We start from the raw sequence: 15,818 nt of genomic DNA on the forward strand, positions 1-15,818 counted from the left end.
AATATGATCTATGACGAAAACAAGTAATTCAGCAAATACTCAGAGTTTGAATTCTCAATGGGAAAAATATGATCTATGACGAAAACAAGTAATTCAGCAAATACTCAGAGTTTGAATTCTCAATGGGAAAAATATGATCTATGACGAAAACAAGTAATTCAGCAAATACTCAGAGTTTGAATTCTCAATGGGAAAAATATGATCTATGACGAAAACAAGTAATTCAGCAAATACTCAGAGTTTGAATTCTCAATGGGAAAAATATGATCTATGACCTTTACCCACTGAGGCTCGAACGCATGACCTCCCACTTGAAAAAATCACTTCATGCCACTTGACCACAAGGTCTTTGGCAAAAAAACTATTTCAAAAAGAATATAAAATACACTATTAAATGGTGGAATATATCTATTTCTAAAAAATGGGTTATTCTACTTCGCCCATATTTTTGTAAATTAAATGTAATAATAAAAAGGAAATTGATAAATTATTAGAACTACGCCTATCAAAATTACCCCCCCCCCCTCATGTGGCAAAATCAATTTGATTAGCACTTTGACTTTTAATTAAGTCGCCCCAGTGTGAACGGTGATTAGTCTGAGTATAGTACGGATTTAAAGGTGTCTCATCCAGTTAGGGCTTGCTCATGACATCTTATGGTCTAATTCAAATAAATAAATAAATAAATAAAATTATCAAAGTGTCAATTGTCAAAATGATCTCTTACTACATTTCTGTTCACAAAAATGAATTTTGGAGACATAAATCGCATTCCATAGGAAAGGGAAAATAAACCAAGAATAGAGTAGTAATCTTATTGCATTATTTGGTTGGTTCAAAGAATAGATTTCAAGAATTATATAAATATTTATGCCGGTCGCTAGATTTTTGCCTAAAATGGGAATCACCTGCAATAGCAGGTCATTTACTAATTTTTGAGTCTTTTTGTCTCAATTAAACATGTTAAAGGATATTAATGAGACTTATTTGATCCTTTTTTTAATATTTATTAACCAATCATGACACACAAACTTTAAATAACCTTTCTTTATATAGATTATATATATAGAGAGAGATTACACATTTACACCCAAAGTAGAATTGAGAACTATCACACATAACCACAAATTTCAACTTCACCAGTCACCCAATTGACTTCCAAAATTTTAAAAAAAAATAAAAATTACTTGGCAACCCAAAAATATTGGGATTACTTCACCAAACTCCTCCACTCCAAACCCAGTCTAAGAAAGGAGTAATCTTTTCTTCAAAATTACATTTTTTTTCTTCATCAAAAGGTGCAAATCTACCTGAAATGTGTAAGGAGAAAGAAGGGTAACACACAGATTAAAGGAGGATGAAGAGATGGGCAAAACAGATGCATTGAAACGAAAAGGAAAAGCTGTTCAAAATAAGTCCTTTCCTTGGCCATTGTGTGCATTACTTCTTTTAGTCTTCATTGGCTTGTATTTCTACATCATTGCTCTTTCTTCATATTCCAAAACTCATCAACCCACTCCTCACCAGCCCTTTATCATCAATTCCACATTTTCATCTCCCTTGCATTCCCTAAGCCCTCCAAAAGGTACACAATTGTTCACTATTTGAAAAAAATTTCATTTTTTTCCAAGATTCCATAGTTTTAACTCTTGGATCTTACTTGTGCAGATAAAGATGATGAGAGTGTATGTGACTACACAAATGGGAAATGGGTATTTGACAATTTGGGGCCTTTGTACAATGATGAAAGCTGTGGGACAGTGAAGGAAGGGAGGAATTGCAGGAGCCATGGAAGGCCTGATGTGGAGTATCTGAAATGGAGATGGGCACCTGAAAAATGCAATCTTCCCAGGTTTGACCCAAGAACATTTCTCCAAATCTTGAAGAACAAGCATTTAGCCTTTGTGGGTGATTCCCTTGCTAGGAACCAATTGGAATCACTTCTGTGCATGCTAGCCACTGTTTCCCCACCTGAATTGGTGTATTTACATGGTGAGGACAGTCAGTTCAGGAAGTGGCATTTCCCTGCCCAGCATTTGAATGTCTCAATTTATTGGTCCCCATTTCTTGTGAAGGGTGTGGAGAAAAACAATGAAAAGAATTATAATGTTCTCTACTTAGAATCTGTGGATGAGAGCTGGGGTTCTGATTTAGGGGAGATTGATGTGTTGGTTTTATCAGTAGGGCATTGGTTTTTGCTCCCTGCTGTGTTTTACTATGAGGGTAAGGTACTAGGTTGTCATTATTGTGAAGGGCAAAATTATACTGAGATTGGATTCTATGGTGCTTTTGAAATGGCACATAAAACTGCCTTCAAAACAATTCTTGAAAGAAAAGGTCCTTCTGGTGGTTCAATTGATGTTATTGTCACAACATTCCCCCCTGCACATTATGAAGGGGAATGGGACAAGTTTGGGGCTTGTTCTAAGACCTTGCCCTACAAACCCGAGGAGAAAGTCCTCGAAGGGATAGAGTATGAGATGCGGAACGTTGGGATAGTAGAAACCAAAGAAGCAGAAGCAAAATCAAAAGCTAAGGAATTCGGGAACCGGATTAGATTTGAGGCATTGGATATTACTAAGTTATCATTGCTTAGGCCTGATGCTCATCCCGGTCCATATATGAATCCTAATCCTTTCCACGATGGAATCAAGGATCATGTACAAAACGATTGCGTTCATTGGTGTTTGCCGGGGGCCATTGATACTTGGAATGAGATTTTGTTAGAAGTGGTGAAGAGATGGAGTGGTGAATCCAGAAAGGAAAGGTAGATAGATACAGGAGTTTATTTTCTGGTTTGTCCTTATTATGTTTTCGGGTTTCTTGAGGATGGAATTTTGAGATAAACAAAAAAAAAAGGAACAAGAAAACGAGATTTCTAGAGCCATAAACTGGTGATCTTGTTCAGACAACATTTGTTTACATAGTATGTACATAAATTCTTTTTGAACAGTTGGAGATATTTAAAAAGTATTAGGTTTCCTTCAATTCTTTTATGATACACATTTTTCTGGTGCCCACACAAGGATTAAATGACCACACTTGTTTACATAGTATCTACAAGGATGTTTTCTATCTACAATTGCATTGGGATAGAAAAGCAACACTACTTGAGAATATAAGTAATCCATTTGTGACCTTAAAATACTTTTTCTTTACACATATATCCTAAGTATTTTTACATTATCATGAAAAGTCATGGTATTCTAGTTGATGCATAGTAGTTTATTCTATTGCCAAGTTACTTATTCTGGCGTCCTCACTGAAGTCATAAACTTTCTGACTTGGGATCTCGGATCATGAACAAATAAATCTTGATGTTCGAGAATCAATTCTGATGGTTTTCAAATCATTCTGAACGCATGCATAGCCCATCCGATTCCTCTTGTATTTGTATATAGAATCTGTTGGAGTTCTTCTACACATTCTACCATCGAGGGCCTTTCACTACTATCTGTTCGGACACAACGTGATGCTAGGTTTGCAAACATGGTGACAGACTCCATTGTGTAGGAACTCTTGCTCATCTCTGGATCAATCACTTTAAGCAGTTTCTTCTTGTCATTCAAAATATGCCTTACCTGTTGCATTCCAAATCATCTGTTTCTCACTTGGTTCTTAAAACCGATTCTTACTGTTATAGAACCTATTAGAAGGGTGATAAAGATTACCTGTAGTACCAAATTCTGATCATTTGGACCAAGATTGAGGTCTACTGCCCTACGCCCCGTCAATAGCTCGAGTAGAACAACACCAAAAGCATAAACATCACTTTGTAAAGTGAGTTTTCCTGTCTGTCGCCAAGATAAACTTACCAATTAATTAGTCGAACAGTTGTTTATTATGATTCCCCTCTGTTTGGTTTCTGTTTCTTGCGAGATTGTAGCTATAATGACATTAAGTTCATAAGGAAGTGAAAAAAAAAAGGGTGTTATCTCGGAATATTTAGTCATACCAATGTATACTCGGGATCAAAGTAGCCAAAAGTGCCAAAAACTCTTGCTGTAACACAAATTTCCTGCCCTTCTGGCATCATCTTAGCAAGCCCAAAATCGGATATCTGCAAAGATAGCAGTGATGATAATAGGAGTTCTATGTAAAAACAACACCATTTCGTCGTTATATATGTAGCCTTCCCGGATGAAATCATTTGATTACCTTAGCTTCGTAGTTGGTGTTTAGAAGTATGTTGGTAGATTTAAAGTCCCTGTGAACAATCGGCATCCCAACAGCAGAATTCGAATGGAGATATGCGAGTCCTCTTGCTGCCCCGAGAGCCACTTTTAGTCTCGAAGGCCAGTCCATCTTCTTCTTCCCTTCTCCTATTCCTGCAGGCCAGTTCTAAGATAAGTGAAGAGTAAAATACAGAGACTTTAGCTGTTGAACAAAACGTGAGGCGTAAACCAACCGTTTAAGTGGTCTTGAAGGTTTCCCTTTTGCATGTATTCGTACACAAGAAATCTGTGTTTCCCATCTGCACAATAGCCTACTAAAGAAACCAGATTGGGGTGGTCGAGTCTACTTAAGATATCTACTTCCACGCGAAACTCCCTCTCCCCTTCCACTTCTTTGAACGGGCGTAGATCCATCTTCTTGATTGCTACAATCTTTGGATTCCAAGAAAACTATGTTATTAACTGTCTATCAAAATCCTGTTTATATTGACTCTTTGTGCTTCAGTAGGTTGAGAAAGTAGTTATGAACAGATACTGCATTGTAACAGAGTCAGTAGTACTCGAAAAAAAATGTATAATGTATCCATACACACAGACACACAATGGTACTGAGTGATAACATACTTCTCCAGATCGGAGTGTTCCCTTGTAAACTCGACCAAATCCTCCTTTACCGAGCAGATTTTCATCACTGAAAGAATTTGTTGCCTCCTCCATTTCCTTGAATGTAAAAACTGATGATCTATGGTGCCTTTTTGCAGGAGGATTCAGATCTTCAATTTGCCAATCTTCTGCAAGTTTATATACCCCTGGAAGGAAATAGGGAAACTGTAACATGATGGCATTGTAAAAATCGTAAAGATGATGAAGATAAAGAAGCCAAAGCAAAAACATATATGCATACAAGGATTGATCTGTCCCTCGGACATGCTTCTCCTGCGCTTGTTCCATGCTGTAACCAGACCAAAAGGCATGATGATATTTCTTTTTCTTTTCCTTTTTCTTCAATCGAATCGTATTATTAGTTTTCTGATTGAAATGATGTTATGTTGTGCAATCAAATGAACAGAAACGAAGCTTCTGCGAGGACACTGCCTAGGAAATGAATTGCTCGAGGATACAAATTACTGCATGGCCCCTGAGAATCCAGGTTGGAGTATGCATAAAGCAAGAGAAAAAGGTTAGCCCTTGAAAAATACTTCACGAGTTCACGAACCAAGCACTGCCATTGCCACACCATAACTTCTCGCTTGAAGGATAAGAAAACGAAAGGGAAAAAAGGTAGCACATGTTGGTTAACTTCAAACGAGAAGTGATTGGTGGGGGTAACTGGATGTGCTTGAAAAGGAAATAAGAACTGCTGTCTCTCCTTATATTCTCTTTTGCTTTCTTAGTTTCTTTGAACCCCATAGAAGGCTTTTGTTGAGTGGTCATTTTCTCATATAGCTTTCTATAATCATTCCTTTCTTGGCTGTTTTGCTGCAAATTGCTCCTTAAGCCACAGAGCATATTGCAGCCTGCCTTGTGCTGATGATGATAAACTGTTTGCTAATTGCTACTAAAATTCTTGTTTAGTAGGAACCATTGTATCTGCACGCTATTACAAGATTAGTATCTGTTATATACTTTTTCTAACTGTTGCAGCCAAAGAGTCAATATCCCACCACTGGGGTTCGATCCTGTGACCTTCCCTCAAGAAAAGTCACAGAAGTGTCATCTGAGTATAAGGTATCTGACTTGTAGCTTTAAGTTGGATGCATAGCCTACAAGAAACCTTAAACAAATTGGAGTCTTGTTGAGTACAAAAGAGAGTGGAACTTAACAATGGAACCATGCCTTTTAATTTGCATGCCCTGCATGTGAACAAATAGGTAATGCTCATGTGGTACCAACTGAATATTAAAACCCTAAAAAGAGAGGTGATGCTAAAGCTTAATTACTTGATGAAAGTTTTTAATAAAAACATGTTTAATTTGGCCAGGATGTTTGAGCCCAAATTTGCATTGGATGAATCTTATTACTAAAATATTATTGTGCCAATGTTCAGTGAAATTGTACTTTGTGCTATATTAGAGGTATAAAAGAAAAAAAGAAAAGTATGACTTCACAAAATACCAATCATTATTCTATAGACCATTGTCCACACATTTGTGTGAACCACAAATAAAAAGTTCATTTTTAATATACTAAAAGTACATTATTTGAAAATGCATGATTTTTTTTTTTTTTTTTTACATATATAATCAAATAATGTATATTATATTCAGTACACAAAAAATGTACTTTTAGCATGTTAAAAATGTATATTGCATTCATGGTTTACACAACTACGTGAACCATGGTCCATGATGGCAAATTATTGTGTTGACCATGGTTCACGTAGCTGTGTGGACCATGAATGCAATATACATTTTTAACATGCTAAAAATACATTTTTTGTGTACTGAATATACATTATTTAATTATATATAAAAAAAATCATGCATTTTCAAATAATTTACTTAGTATATTAAAAATATATTTTTTATTTGTGGTTCACACAAATGTGCAGATTATGGTCCATAGAATAATGATCGATGATGGAATAATTGGGCTGAGACTTCCATTGCTATTTGTCTATAAGTAAAGAATTAAAAAATAAAAGTAATTTTCTTTTAACTTTAAAAATAACTCAATTTAAAAAAAAAAAAAAAAAAAAAAACTGTTGTAAGGTGAGGTTCTGAATTTCCGGACCAGAGCTTTTATGGTTCGTCTTTAATGCTTCACATCAACAACTACTTCGGTGGTGTTAGTCAATTGCCCCGCTGTTCTATTTAATTTGGAAATTTTATATGTACATACCCAGAAAAAAAAATATTTAGATTTTAAATTTATATGTATAATTAGAAACTAAACTTACACTTTTGTTTTATAATATAAAAACCAAACGTGCAATTTTTTCTATTAAAAATTTTAACAATTAGGTAAATTTATTTATCACTACTTTCAGTAAGAACAGTTAACGAACTTTACCTATGTGGCTAGTCTATGAATACATTTTTCAAAGTGTATGTAACAAATCTCACCAAATTATTATATATTCCAATGAAGTAACTATTGAAATTGAAATCTATATGCAAAAATAAAATATTTAAGTATTAAAAGTTATTTGATGTAAGTTGTATGAAAATGCCCTGACATTTTCTTCACAAAGAAAATAATTATATTTTTTTGTATCGGTAACAGGTACAACACAATATTATCACCGATTGACACTTTATAATTTTCTTCACACACACACACATAAGTATGATCAAATGAAAATAAGTCTTTCAAAGAAAACTAAGAATCAATATTAAGCTTTACATTTGAAAAAATTGAATGGATCAGATCAATTTTTTTTTTTAAAAATATAGTGACATTTTTATAATTATCATCAACTTTACTATGTAATTTAAATCACTATACTCTGTACTTTTTAGAATTTTTTAGAAATACACATTTAGTTATTACAAAGGGCACGTTTTGGATTTTAAAATTTATGACTAAGCTTTTTGATTTTATTTGGTTTATGAGTTCACTTTTACTGATTAGGATTTAACATTTTACGATTTAGATTTAAAATTTAATTTTTTTCATTAATTTTTTATAAGTTATCCAAAAATGCACATTTAGTTGTTACAGTGTATAGTATAGTGTGTATAGTGTTCTAAGTTATAAAGTAAAGTTGATGACAATTCCAAAAATGACACCACATTTTAAAAAAATATATATATATGATCCGTCTAATTTTTACAGATGTAAAATTGAGATTAATTTTTAATTTTCTCCGGGTGTGTTCTCATGAAATCCTAAGAAATCTATTTGCAAAACACAACCTATTTGCTAAACACAAAATCTATTTGCTCTGTAAAATTTTGATCAAGTAAAAATTGTACAGAAACCAGTTTTATTAACTGCTCCCTAAAGTTTTGAAAGCGGGAAACCATTACCCACCAACAATAAATTTTGTTAGCAGACAACCTCTTAACTGCAAAGGCCAGATGCCCGAAATAAATGCTTTACCCACTCGCATTAAATTTCTGAAAATTTTTGTTCTATTTCAATTTTTTTTTCTTTTTTACTTCTAATCATTGAATTAAAAAGTAACAAATTTAATTCTTATATTACATTTCACTGCAATTAGTTCTCAAGTTGTAAGTGAAGCCACTAAAGTCCGTGCGTGGCAGTTCAGTTATTTTTGAGTGGTAAATTATAGCCAAAGATAGTTGCAGTGTAACCGTGTAGGAGGTTACACAAAATGTGGACTTTTTGAAAAATACCAAACACTGACCGCTGAAGCATCATAATTTACCCTTCCACTATTATGTCAGGTCGGGGGGGTACAATATTTTCTGGGTTTCAAAATAAACAGTAAATTTTTCAAAGCACCGACTGATGATAGTCAATAATCAATACGTACTAGTCAGAACGGTTAATAAAGAAGCATGCACAATATCGACGGCGGATGAACAAATGGCAATAAATCGCCCAGAGCTTTCTCATCCCTCTCCTCTACTATATATACATCTTCATTCTAGCTTCCAAAGCACACACTTCTCTACCTATTTCCTTATCTGTTTTCTAAGCTTGGGTTCAAGAGATTTAGGTATGGCTGCTCACCAAAAGATTGAAGTGGACGTGGAGGTTTGCATTGGTGCTGACAAGTTCTGGCATAGCATCAGGGACTCCAATACCCTCTTCCCCAAGATTTTCCCTGAGGTGTACAAGACTATTGAGGTTCTTGAAGGCGATGGAAAGGCCATTGGCTCCATCCGCTTGATCAAATATGGTGAAGGTAAGTCTACGATGTTGATCAGCACTAGTTTCCTTTTTTTGTTTTGTTTTATTAATACATTAGATTTCCCAGTTTATGCGAGACTAGTCCCTAGAAGCCCTACCGAAGTGCCACTGGAGGAAGTAAATCACGAGTCGCCCTGTCAATCACCATGTTCCCACCCCTTGTTTGTACACTTCGTGCACAAGGGGTCTTCATAACCTTTGAACGGTCAAAGTTTCCCAATGACCCTCAAATTCCCATGCGAAATTTGAACTCCTGCCGCAGGAGTAAGGGTCTAGGATGACCGATCGAACCAACTGAACTAGACCTATTGGCTAGTGTCTTTTTTTGGTGGGGTCGGGGGAGGGGTGATGAGGAAAACCCACAACCAGTACCCGAGGGTGTGCAGTGGGTTGTGACCCTAGTCGGCAAAGGACCACAAGGAGTCTTCATAACTTTTGAATGGTCAAAGTCTTCGAATAACTCCCAAGTTCCCATGCGAAATTTAAACTCCTGCCGGAGGAGTAAGGGTTTAGAATGATTGATCGAACCAACTGAACTAGTCTTTTTTTGGTGAGGGCGGGGGAGGGGTATGTACTAGGTTGTGACCCTAGTCAGTAAAGGACCACAAGTCCACAAGGAGGTAGACCAACCTATGTTACTCACAGCACTCCGGCTCAAACCAATGCATACATAGTTGAACCTAATGCAAAAGGCTCCTGTGCCGATCAACATTCCATCTAGCATGTTGCAATTCTAGCTAGTTTACAAAACAGGTGGGGGCTTGTTTGAATTGAGAAACATTTTGGGTTTTTGCAGGAGCTCCTCTGCTCACATTCGCAAAGGAGAAGATAGACGCAGTAGATGATGAGAAGAAGACAGTGGGCTACCATGTGCTTGAAGGTGACATCCTGAAACACTACAAGCATTTCAAGGCTTTCCTCTCTGTGACTCCAAAGGGAGATGGGAGCCTGGTGAAGTGGTGGTGCGAATTCGACAAGGCTAGTCCCGAGGTTCCCGAACCCCACTTCATCAGGGATGCCGCCGTTAAGACATTCAAGGATCTTGAAGCCTTTCTCAAGGCATAAATTGCTCTACTCTCAACTGTTCTTCATGGAATTGCCTTCTTCAGTTCTGTCTGGGTCACTACAAATGTGTGTTTAGTTCAATAAACGGCTATGAATAAAGCCAGTTATGGTCTCATTTGGGTTCAGAAATGTGAGTCATGATATTGTATGTCTGAAACACCAGCAGTAAATGATCTATTTATTCAAGCATTATCTAAATGTGTAAAGCGTTTATATTTTCTCAAAAAGGCAAAAACTCCTATGAAACCGTCTCATGGGTTCTCACATAGCACTAAATCTTCAGTGTTTATTGCAAATCAAGAATTACCCCGTATTTGCAAAAACATGACCACATTTAACAGTCAACATTGAAGTAATTTACGAGTCGTATATTAGTCCTCCAAGATATGTGTGTTGCATTTAGAGTACAACAATGAAGCACATATAATAACGCTTTTACCTCCAAGTTCTATACACATTTTTGGAGGAGCAACTTCATTTGATTGATTATGTCTCACATGCCCGCATTTTCTACAGAAGCGTACAAAGTTGCTTCAATTAAATCCATTCTGTAAGCAGCATACAGAAAATATAAGAAAATGAACAGAGGCAGTCATCATAATTATTGTAACTATAAAACCTATAACCCTATTCGGTATCAGTATCACTATCAAGTTATCATCCATATTTACAAGATGGCCGCATATGCTCAAAAGGAAGAAAGAAGGTTTATTAAATGGAACAGCAAAAAATGCAATATACAATGCATATTCAAATAAAAGCATACCAATTTTACATGGTCCGGTGATTTCGGCACTAAATTCCCATCTCCCCACCTTTATTTTCCAAGAGAGGAGCCTTTTCACCACTGGACTCGATGTTTATCACCAAACTGTCATTAGCCACCTTCATTTCTTTTGCTTTTCCCCATATCACACAGTAAAATCCAATAACAATTATAACTGAGCCCACCAAACTGCAAAAAATTCTAATGATTAGTAAATAAGCAGATAACATTCTTGCACAAATAACAGATTAAAGGCAATTTCCCGAGTTCAATCAGCAGGAATGTTAATGTCAATTTGTATGGAGCAGAAAGTTTATACAAAGGAAATCACAAAAACCTTCCGACATAGAAAATATCTCCTAAGAAGATGATGCCCAATGCAGCAGCAATCACAATCCCTAATGGATGGAACAGAGCAACAAAAACAGGTCCCTTCCTGCGTACGCACCAGACCATTACACTGACTTGGAACGCAGAGCCAAAAAAACCCTAAAAAGCAGAATTAAGCAGGGAAACATAAATTGAAAAGTTTAGTTGAGGTACTCTTGATGATGAAGACACTTGCAGACTGACTAAGATTTAAATTTTCTAACGAAGTTTCCCAATTTTGATAAGTCATTAAATCACAAATACAAAATTGTGGATTCACAACTCAGGAATTAGAGATAAATGATTGGTTTTACACTCAGCTAAGATCAGTATAGTAGAGCTATGAGAACACAAAGAACAAACTACATGTATAAGATTTCATTTATAGGCATCAATTTAGCTTTTAGGTTGAGATAAAATGTTTTTAAAAAATGGATTGAGCCAAATAGCTTCAAGAGGGCGACCTAAAATAAGTGCAATAGAGGAAGCAAATAACTGACCGAGTATAGAACAGCAAGCCACCTCATATCAGGCGTTAGCATCCATGCATTTAAGTCCCCGCCCACAATAAGAGCGATGACTGCAGATAGAATGGCCGTAAAGAAGAAGTAAAAGAAGACCACAATAAGCTCTGCTGGGTAATTCTTAAGGATGGATGCCTGTAGAGAAAAATATTGGGAAAGTGATCATACACAAATGAGAGTTATATTGCTGCAATGCACTAGTTTCCGCATTTCCAGAATGTTCCAACTTTCAAGAAGTAGAATACCTGTACAACTAGAAATGCTGAAGACACCAGACAGTCAACTAACAGGAATGCTCCTCCAATAATCCAGTCTACTTGTGGTAAATGAAGATAGTGAAAGTTGGTTCTTGAAGAGGCAGAGTTTGTCAAAATCTGCGGCCCCTTACAGAGAGTAGCAATGAATGCTCCAACAATTGACACAATAGTCCCAATACATTTTGCCATGGTGCTTGAGCTGGCAAGATCCAGTTTTTCCATTCTAAAACCACCACAATATTTGAAAGAAAACATCAGATTGTTGGGCTGCTCTAATTATTCAGAGCAATAAATAACTAACAGGTTTAGAAAAAAGTATGCAAGTCAATACAAGTATACTATTATCATAGCTGGATAAAACTACTTGTCTCAAATTATCATTACTTATTTACTTGCATGTGCATCTAGCTTTACTTTTTGCTTGTTCACAAATATACTATTTTCTTCTTAGTCTCTATTTTGTTTTCACTAGAAATCAATCTCCACAGAGATATTCTAGTTAACGTTAATGTTGTTATAATATATTTTATATCATTAAGGCCTTAATTATGTGGTGCAAGTTAACTAGAGGTTGTTGGTTTATCAAACACTATGTCTATATAATGCCTATATTGATGGGATATAGGATACACAATATATAGTTTATAGCATATACAGTTTACGGTACTCTCACTGCTAAGAAAACACAAAATACGCCATCTAAAGTTCTAAGTAAGTGTAAGACAAAACGTCTAATTTTCTCCCGGCACTTCTACCGTTCCAGAGGCAACACAACTAAGAAGATATCAACTATGGTAGAGGTATTTCGATCTACGAGGTTAGGTTTCTCGTAATTAAGTTTTTATTCAATTCACGTTAGATTATATTTATATTATCTAACAAATGTAACTAAGCATATAAAGGGCTATTGTTAGCCAAAGGATTACTAGAGCTATAAACAAGTTGATATCCAAAAGTAACAAAATCAAGAGCTAGAAGAGGAGTAAAAACCTGAAAATGATGGCAAGAAGAAAAGTAAAACCTGGAATGAGGTTGAGCATTGCGGAGGCAAAAGATGATGAAGTATAGTTGATTCCAGTATACCCAGTAAGCTGTGCTGAGCATCTACAGATCAAAAAGTGGACTAGCAATATCAAGATTAGATTTTTACTACAATTTTTTAATTAATATTGACTCTATTACAAGATAGTATCTTCTACACTTTCTCTATCTTTTGTAGCTTAAAGAGTCAATACCCCACTACCGGGCAAGGAATTCGATCATGTGACTTTCCTCAAAGAGAGCCACAGAGGTGCATGAGCTCAACTTACAGATGTCATCTGAGCCACAAGTTGCTTGGCAAAAAAATTGATTGTAAAGAAACACACAATTGTTACAAGATTTCCACTACAAGAGCAATAAGTTAATGAACAATGACAGAATTACATAACATACCCAAGAATTCCCATCAAGAAAAACCAGCAGATGAGAGAGAAAGTGAGTGGAGGACGAGTTGACCTACGCACAATTAGGAAAAAGCATAAATAAGGTGGAAAAGTTAGAATTTATGGACATAAATGGAAGTAGCACTAGCATATACCTTTGGAAGAAGAAAGCGGGGAGGAGAAGAAGAGCCGCAAGAGCATTGGAGTAGAAGACCCAGGTGAAATTGGTCATTCCACTAGACATGGCTGCTTTGCCTATGATCATCAACCCCACTTGAGCAAACTGGGCTAAAACCATGCCCAGATAAGGCAAAGCTCCCTCCACCTTAGCCGCCATAGCCATATCAAATTTTAGGCATTTCACTGGAATCTCTTACGTTTATATCATTCTGGGAATATTGAGTCAAAACGGTCGAACAGTTGAATCTGATGTTATAAAATGGTCCACATACTGAGAATATGTTCGCGGCCCGCCGGCATCCGAATTAAAAATTTTTAAACATAATTTTAAATGAATTTAATTTTAATTTTAGTTCTCAATTATAATAATATTTTTAATTTAGTTCTCCACTGATATTTTGATTCTATTTTATCCTTTTTTAACTTTATTAATCATGTCCAAATTTTGAAAAATTTACTTTTTGTATTAAATTATAATTGACGTTGTGATTTTCATTCTTTTTTTTTTAATTGTGCGCTAGAAAGCCATTTAATCTGAGTGCATTCTTATAAAAACGAAAAAGACGCTAGGCGCCCGATTTATTTTATTTTATTTTAATTTTTTTTTTTTAAAAGTTGGTTGCCTTCCCTTTCTCAAAAATTACCATCCACCCTCCCAGACCATATGCCATCCACCAAATTCATTTTTGAGACTCATCCTCTCAATACACTTTCCTTTTCCATTTCACGGAGTCATCTCCCACTCCCAGACCATACGCCATTCGTAGATCGAGTTTGAGACTCCATCTCCCACTCCTAGACGCCGAGTTGCGACTGGCAAAGGCAGAGGCCCCGACGGGCAGAGACGATCGGCAGGCGACATGGGCGACGGTGTGCGGTGCGGAGGTCCCTTCTTCGCAACTAAACCTTTAAAAAAAAAAAATTTCCTCGAGGTGGCCGACTCGACGGTCTAGGCGACGCCTAGGCAGCGGCGGAGGAGATCGATTCTGGCCTTTCTCGACGCGACCGTGCGCCGTTAATCAGCGCCTAGGTGCGATTTTTACAAACACCGATAAAAACACAATCTTTCCTTTATCAATTCATAGTTTTGAATTTTTTGTAAAATCATTAATCCTTTTTCACTTCTATAAAATTGTTGCTATTTATTTTTCTGAGCTAAATCTTACTTTCTGTTTTTGCTTTCGCTGATAGACAAGATGACAACAAGTAAATTTTCGCCGTCTGCGGCAATTGGAATCATATTGAGATTCCAAGAATACCTCCGAATCAACATCAAACAACCTAAATCAAGCTACGAAGAAGCGAGGGATTTCATAATTTCTCAAGTGAAATTCCTATCCCTGAAAACTCAGGCCGTAAAATTCCCACTGACGTTGTCCTTTTGACGCCAAAATCGATAACATCTACGTCGGAGACTCCCAAGACATAAATTGTGTCGGCCTCCATTACTTGGAAGCTATTCGCAACCTTAAGGCTTCAGGGGTATATGCATTGAATACCTCTCTTTCATCCCCAATGAGGAAATTGGTGGCCACGACGATGATGAGAACTTAGTAAATTCTAATATCTTTCCAAAGATGAATGTTGGGATTGTGCTCGACGAGGGCTTGGTTTTATATTAAATATATTACGTAGTATTTGTATATCCATTCACTTTATAATAAGTGTTGACATTGAAAATTTACAAATTTTGATTATTTATCAATATTAGTATATTTATTTAAATGTATTTGGATAATATTGATATTATCTAATTTGTTAATTAGATAATATCAAAAGAGTTTGAATTTATCAAAACTCTTTATCCTACAGCTATAAATAGGACCTCTCATTTCTATGTATTCATCCTAGGAAAAATCATAGAAATAGCTTCTAGAGATCATGATCAATATGGGGTGTAGGTGCAAGGTCTGGATATATGGTCCTCTTATTCTTCAGAGGATGTCTTGAACGCTCCATTGAAGGGCCTCCGGATTTCTAGTGGCTTGATCTTCAGAGAAGAGAGAAGAACTTATATGCTTGTTCTTCTGAAGGGCCTCCGGGCCTCCGGATTTCAAACGGCTTAGGCATGATTTTCAAGGAGGAACTTTTACATTTAGGATTATGGGGCTTTTATTTTCATGATCATGATTTCTAATTCTCTAAATAAGCTTCAAAGCTATTTCTATGATTTTTCCTAGGATGAATACATAGAAATGAGAGGTCCTATTTATAGCGGTAGGATAAAGAGTTTTGAT

General features: G+C 36.0%; 4 protein-coding genes across 5 annotated transcripts; 2 read left to right on the plus strand and 2 right to left on the minus strand.

Annotated features, from left to right (window-relative positions):
- Window positions 1–1,323: 1,323 nt before the first annotated feature.
- Window positions 1,324–2,988, plus strand: LOC116004309 (protein ALTERED XYLOGLUCAN 4). Its single transcript, XM_031244295.1, has 2 exons — window positions 1,324–1,585; window positions 1,669–2,988. The coding sequence occupies exons 1-2, from the start codon at window positions 1,366–1,368 to the stop codon at window positions 2,769–2,771; spliced, it is 1,323 nt and encodes a 440-aa protein (XP_031100155.1). The 5' UTR covers window positions 1,324–1,365; the 3' UTR covers window positions 2,772–2,988.
- A 14-nt stretch (window positions 2,989–3,002) lies between these two features.
- LOC116004310 (probable serine/threonine-protein kinase PBL28) lies at window positions 3,003–5,373 on the minus strand. The gene is made up of 7 exons (XM_031244296.1): window positions 5,080–5,373; window positions 4,800–4,984; window positions 4,409–4,607; window positions 4,159–4,328; window positions 3,956–4,060; window positions 3,672–3,794; window positions 3,003–3,581 (listed from the first exon to the last, which is right to left on the minus strand). The coding sequence occupies exons 1-7, from the start codon at window positions 5,147–5,149 to the stop codon at window positions 3,345–3,347; spliced, it is 1,089 nt and encodes a 362-aa protein (XP_031100156.1). The 5' UTR covers window positions 5,150–5,373; the 3' UTR covers window positions 3,003–3,344.
- A 3,362-nt stretch (window positions 5,374–8,735) lies between these two features.
- LOC116004625 (MLP-like protein 423) lies at window positions 8,736–10,250 on the plus strand. The gene is made up of 2 exons (XM_031244748.1): window positions 8,736–8,991; window positions 9,793–10,250. Exons 1-2 carry the CDS (start codon window positions 8,805–8,807, stop codon window positions 10,059–10,061), a joined length of 456 nt encoding a protein of 151 aa, XP_031100608.1. The 5' UTR covers window positions 8,736–8,804; the 3' UTR covers window positions 10,062–10,250.
- A 124-nt stretch (window positions 10,251–10,374) lies between these two features.
- Window positions 10,375–13,794, minus strand: LOC116004623 (WAT1-related protein At3g28050-like). Of its 2 annotated transcripts, none has more exons than XM_031244747.1 (8): window positions 13,557–13,794; window positions 13,412–13,474; window positions 12,968–13,081; window positions 11,966–12,200; window positions 11,697–11,855; window positions 11,165–11,316; window positions 10,828–11,016; window positions 10,375–10,571 (listed from the first exon to the last, which is right to left on the minus strand). In XM_031244747.1, exons 1-7 carry the CDS (start codon window positions 13,742–13,744, stop codon window positions 10,857–10,859), a joined length of 1,071 nt encoding a protein of 356 aa, XP_031100607.1. In that variant the 5' UTR covers window positions 13,745–13,794; the 3' UTR covers window positions 10,375–10,571; window positions 10,828–10,856. The 2 variants fall into 2 exon arrangements, with proteins under 2 accessions (XP_031100607.1, XP_031100606.1); XM_031244746.1 differs by having other exon boundaries at window positions 10,375–10,609.
- Between the last annotated feature and the right edge of the window lie 2,024 nt (window positions 13,795–15,818).

The sequence above is a fragment of the Ipomoea triloba genome, chromosome 14, assembly GCF_003576645.1.
Source record: "Ipomoea triloba cultivar NCNSP0323 chromosome 14, ASM357664v1".
NCBI lineage: Eukaryota > Viridiplantae > Streptophyta > Magnoliopsida > Solanales > Convolvulaceae > Ipomoea > Ipomoea triloba.

Excerpts from the sequence above, each read along its gene's own strand:
- LOC116004309 (XM_031244295.1), top strand. The coding sequence starts at position 1,366 with ATGGGCAAAACAGATGCATTGAAACGAAAAGGAAAAGCTGTTCAAAAT. Across the intron at positions 1,586-1,668 it reads TTCCCTAAGCCCTCCAAAAG|ATAAAGATGATGAGAGTGTA; the intron begins GTACACAATTGT and ends TTACTTGTGCAG.
- LOC116004310 (XM_031244296.1), bottom strand. The coding sequence starts at position 5,149 with ATGCCTTTTGGTCTGGTTACAGCATGGAACAAGCGCAGGAGAAGCATG. Across the intron at positions 4,985-5,079 it reads CGAGGGACAGATCAATCCTT|GGGTATATAAACTTGCAGAA; the intron begins GTATGCATATAT and ends ATTTCCTTCCAG. Across the intron at positions 3,795-3,955 it reads TTGATCCCGAGTATACATTG|ACAGGAAAACTCACTTTACA; the intron begins GTATGACTAAAT and ends TCTTGGCGACAG.
- LOC116004625 (XM_031244748.1), top strand. The coding sequence starts at position 8,805 with ATGGCTGCTCACCAAAAGATTGAAGTGGACGTGGAGGTTTGCATTGGT. Across the intron at positions 8,992-9,792 it reads CTTGATCAAATATGGTGAAG|GAGCTCCTCTGCTCACATTC; the intron begins GTAAGTCTACGA and ends GGGTTTTTGCAG.
- LOC116004623 (XM_031244747.1), bottom strand. The coding sequence starts at position 13,744 with ATGGCTATGGCGGCTAAGGTGGAGGGAGCTTTGCCTTATCTGGGCATG. Across the intron at positions 13,082-13,411 it reads TTCTTGATGGGAATTCTTGG|ATGCTCAGCACAGCTTACTG; the intron begins GTATGTTATGTA and ends TTTGATCTGTAG. Across the intron at positions 11,317-11,696 it reads GGCTTGCTGTTCTATACTCG|GGTTTTTTTGGCTCTGCGTT; the intron begins GTCAGTTATTTG and ends TCTGCTTTTTAG.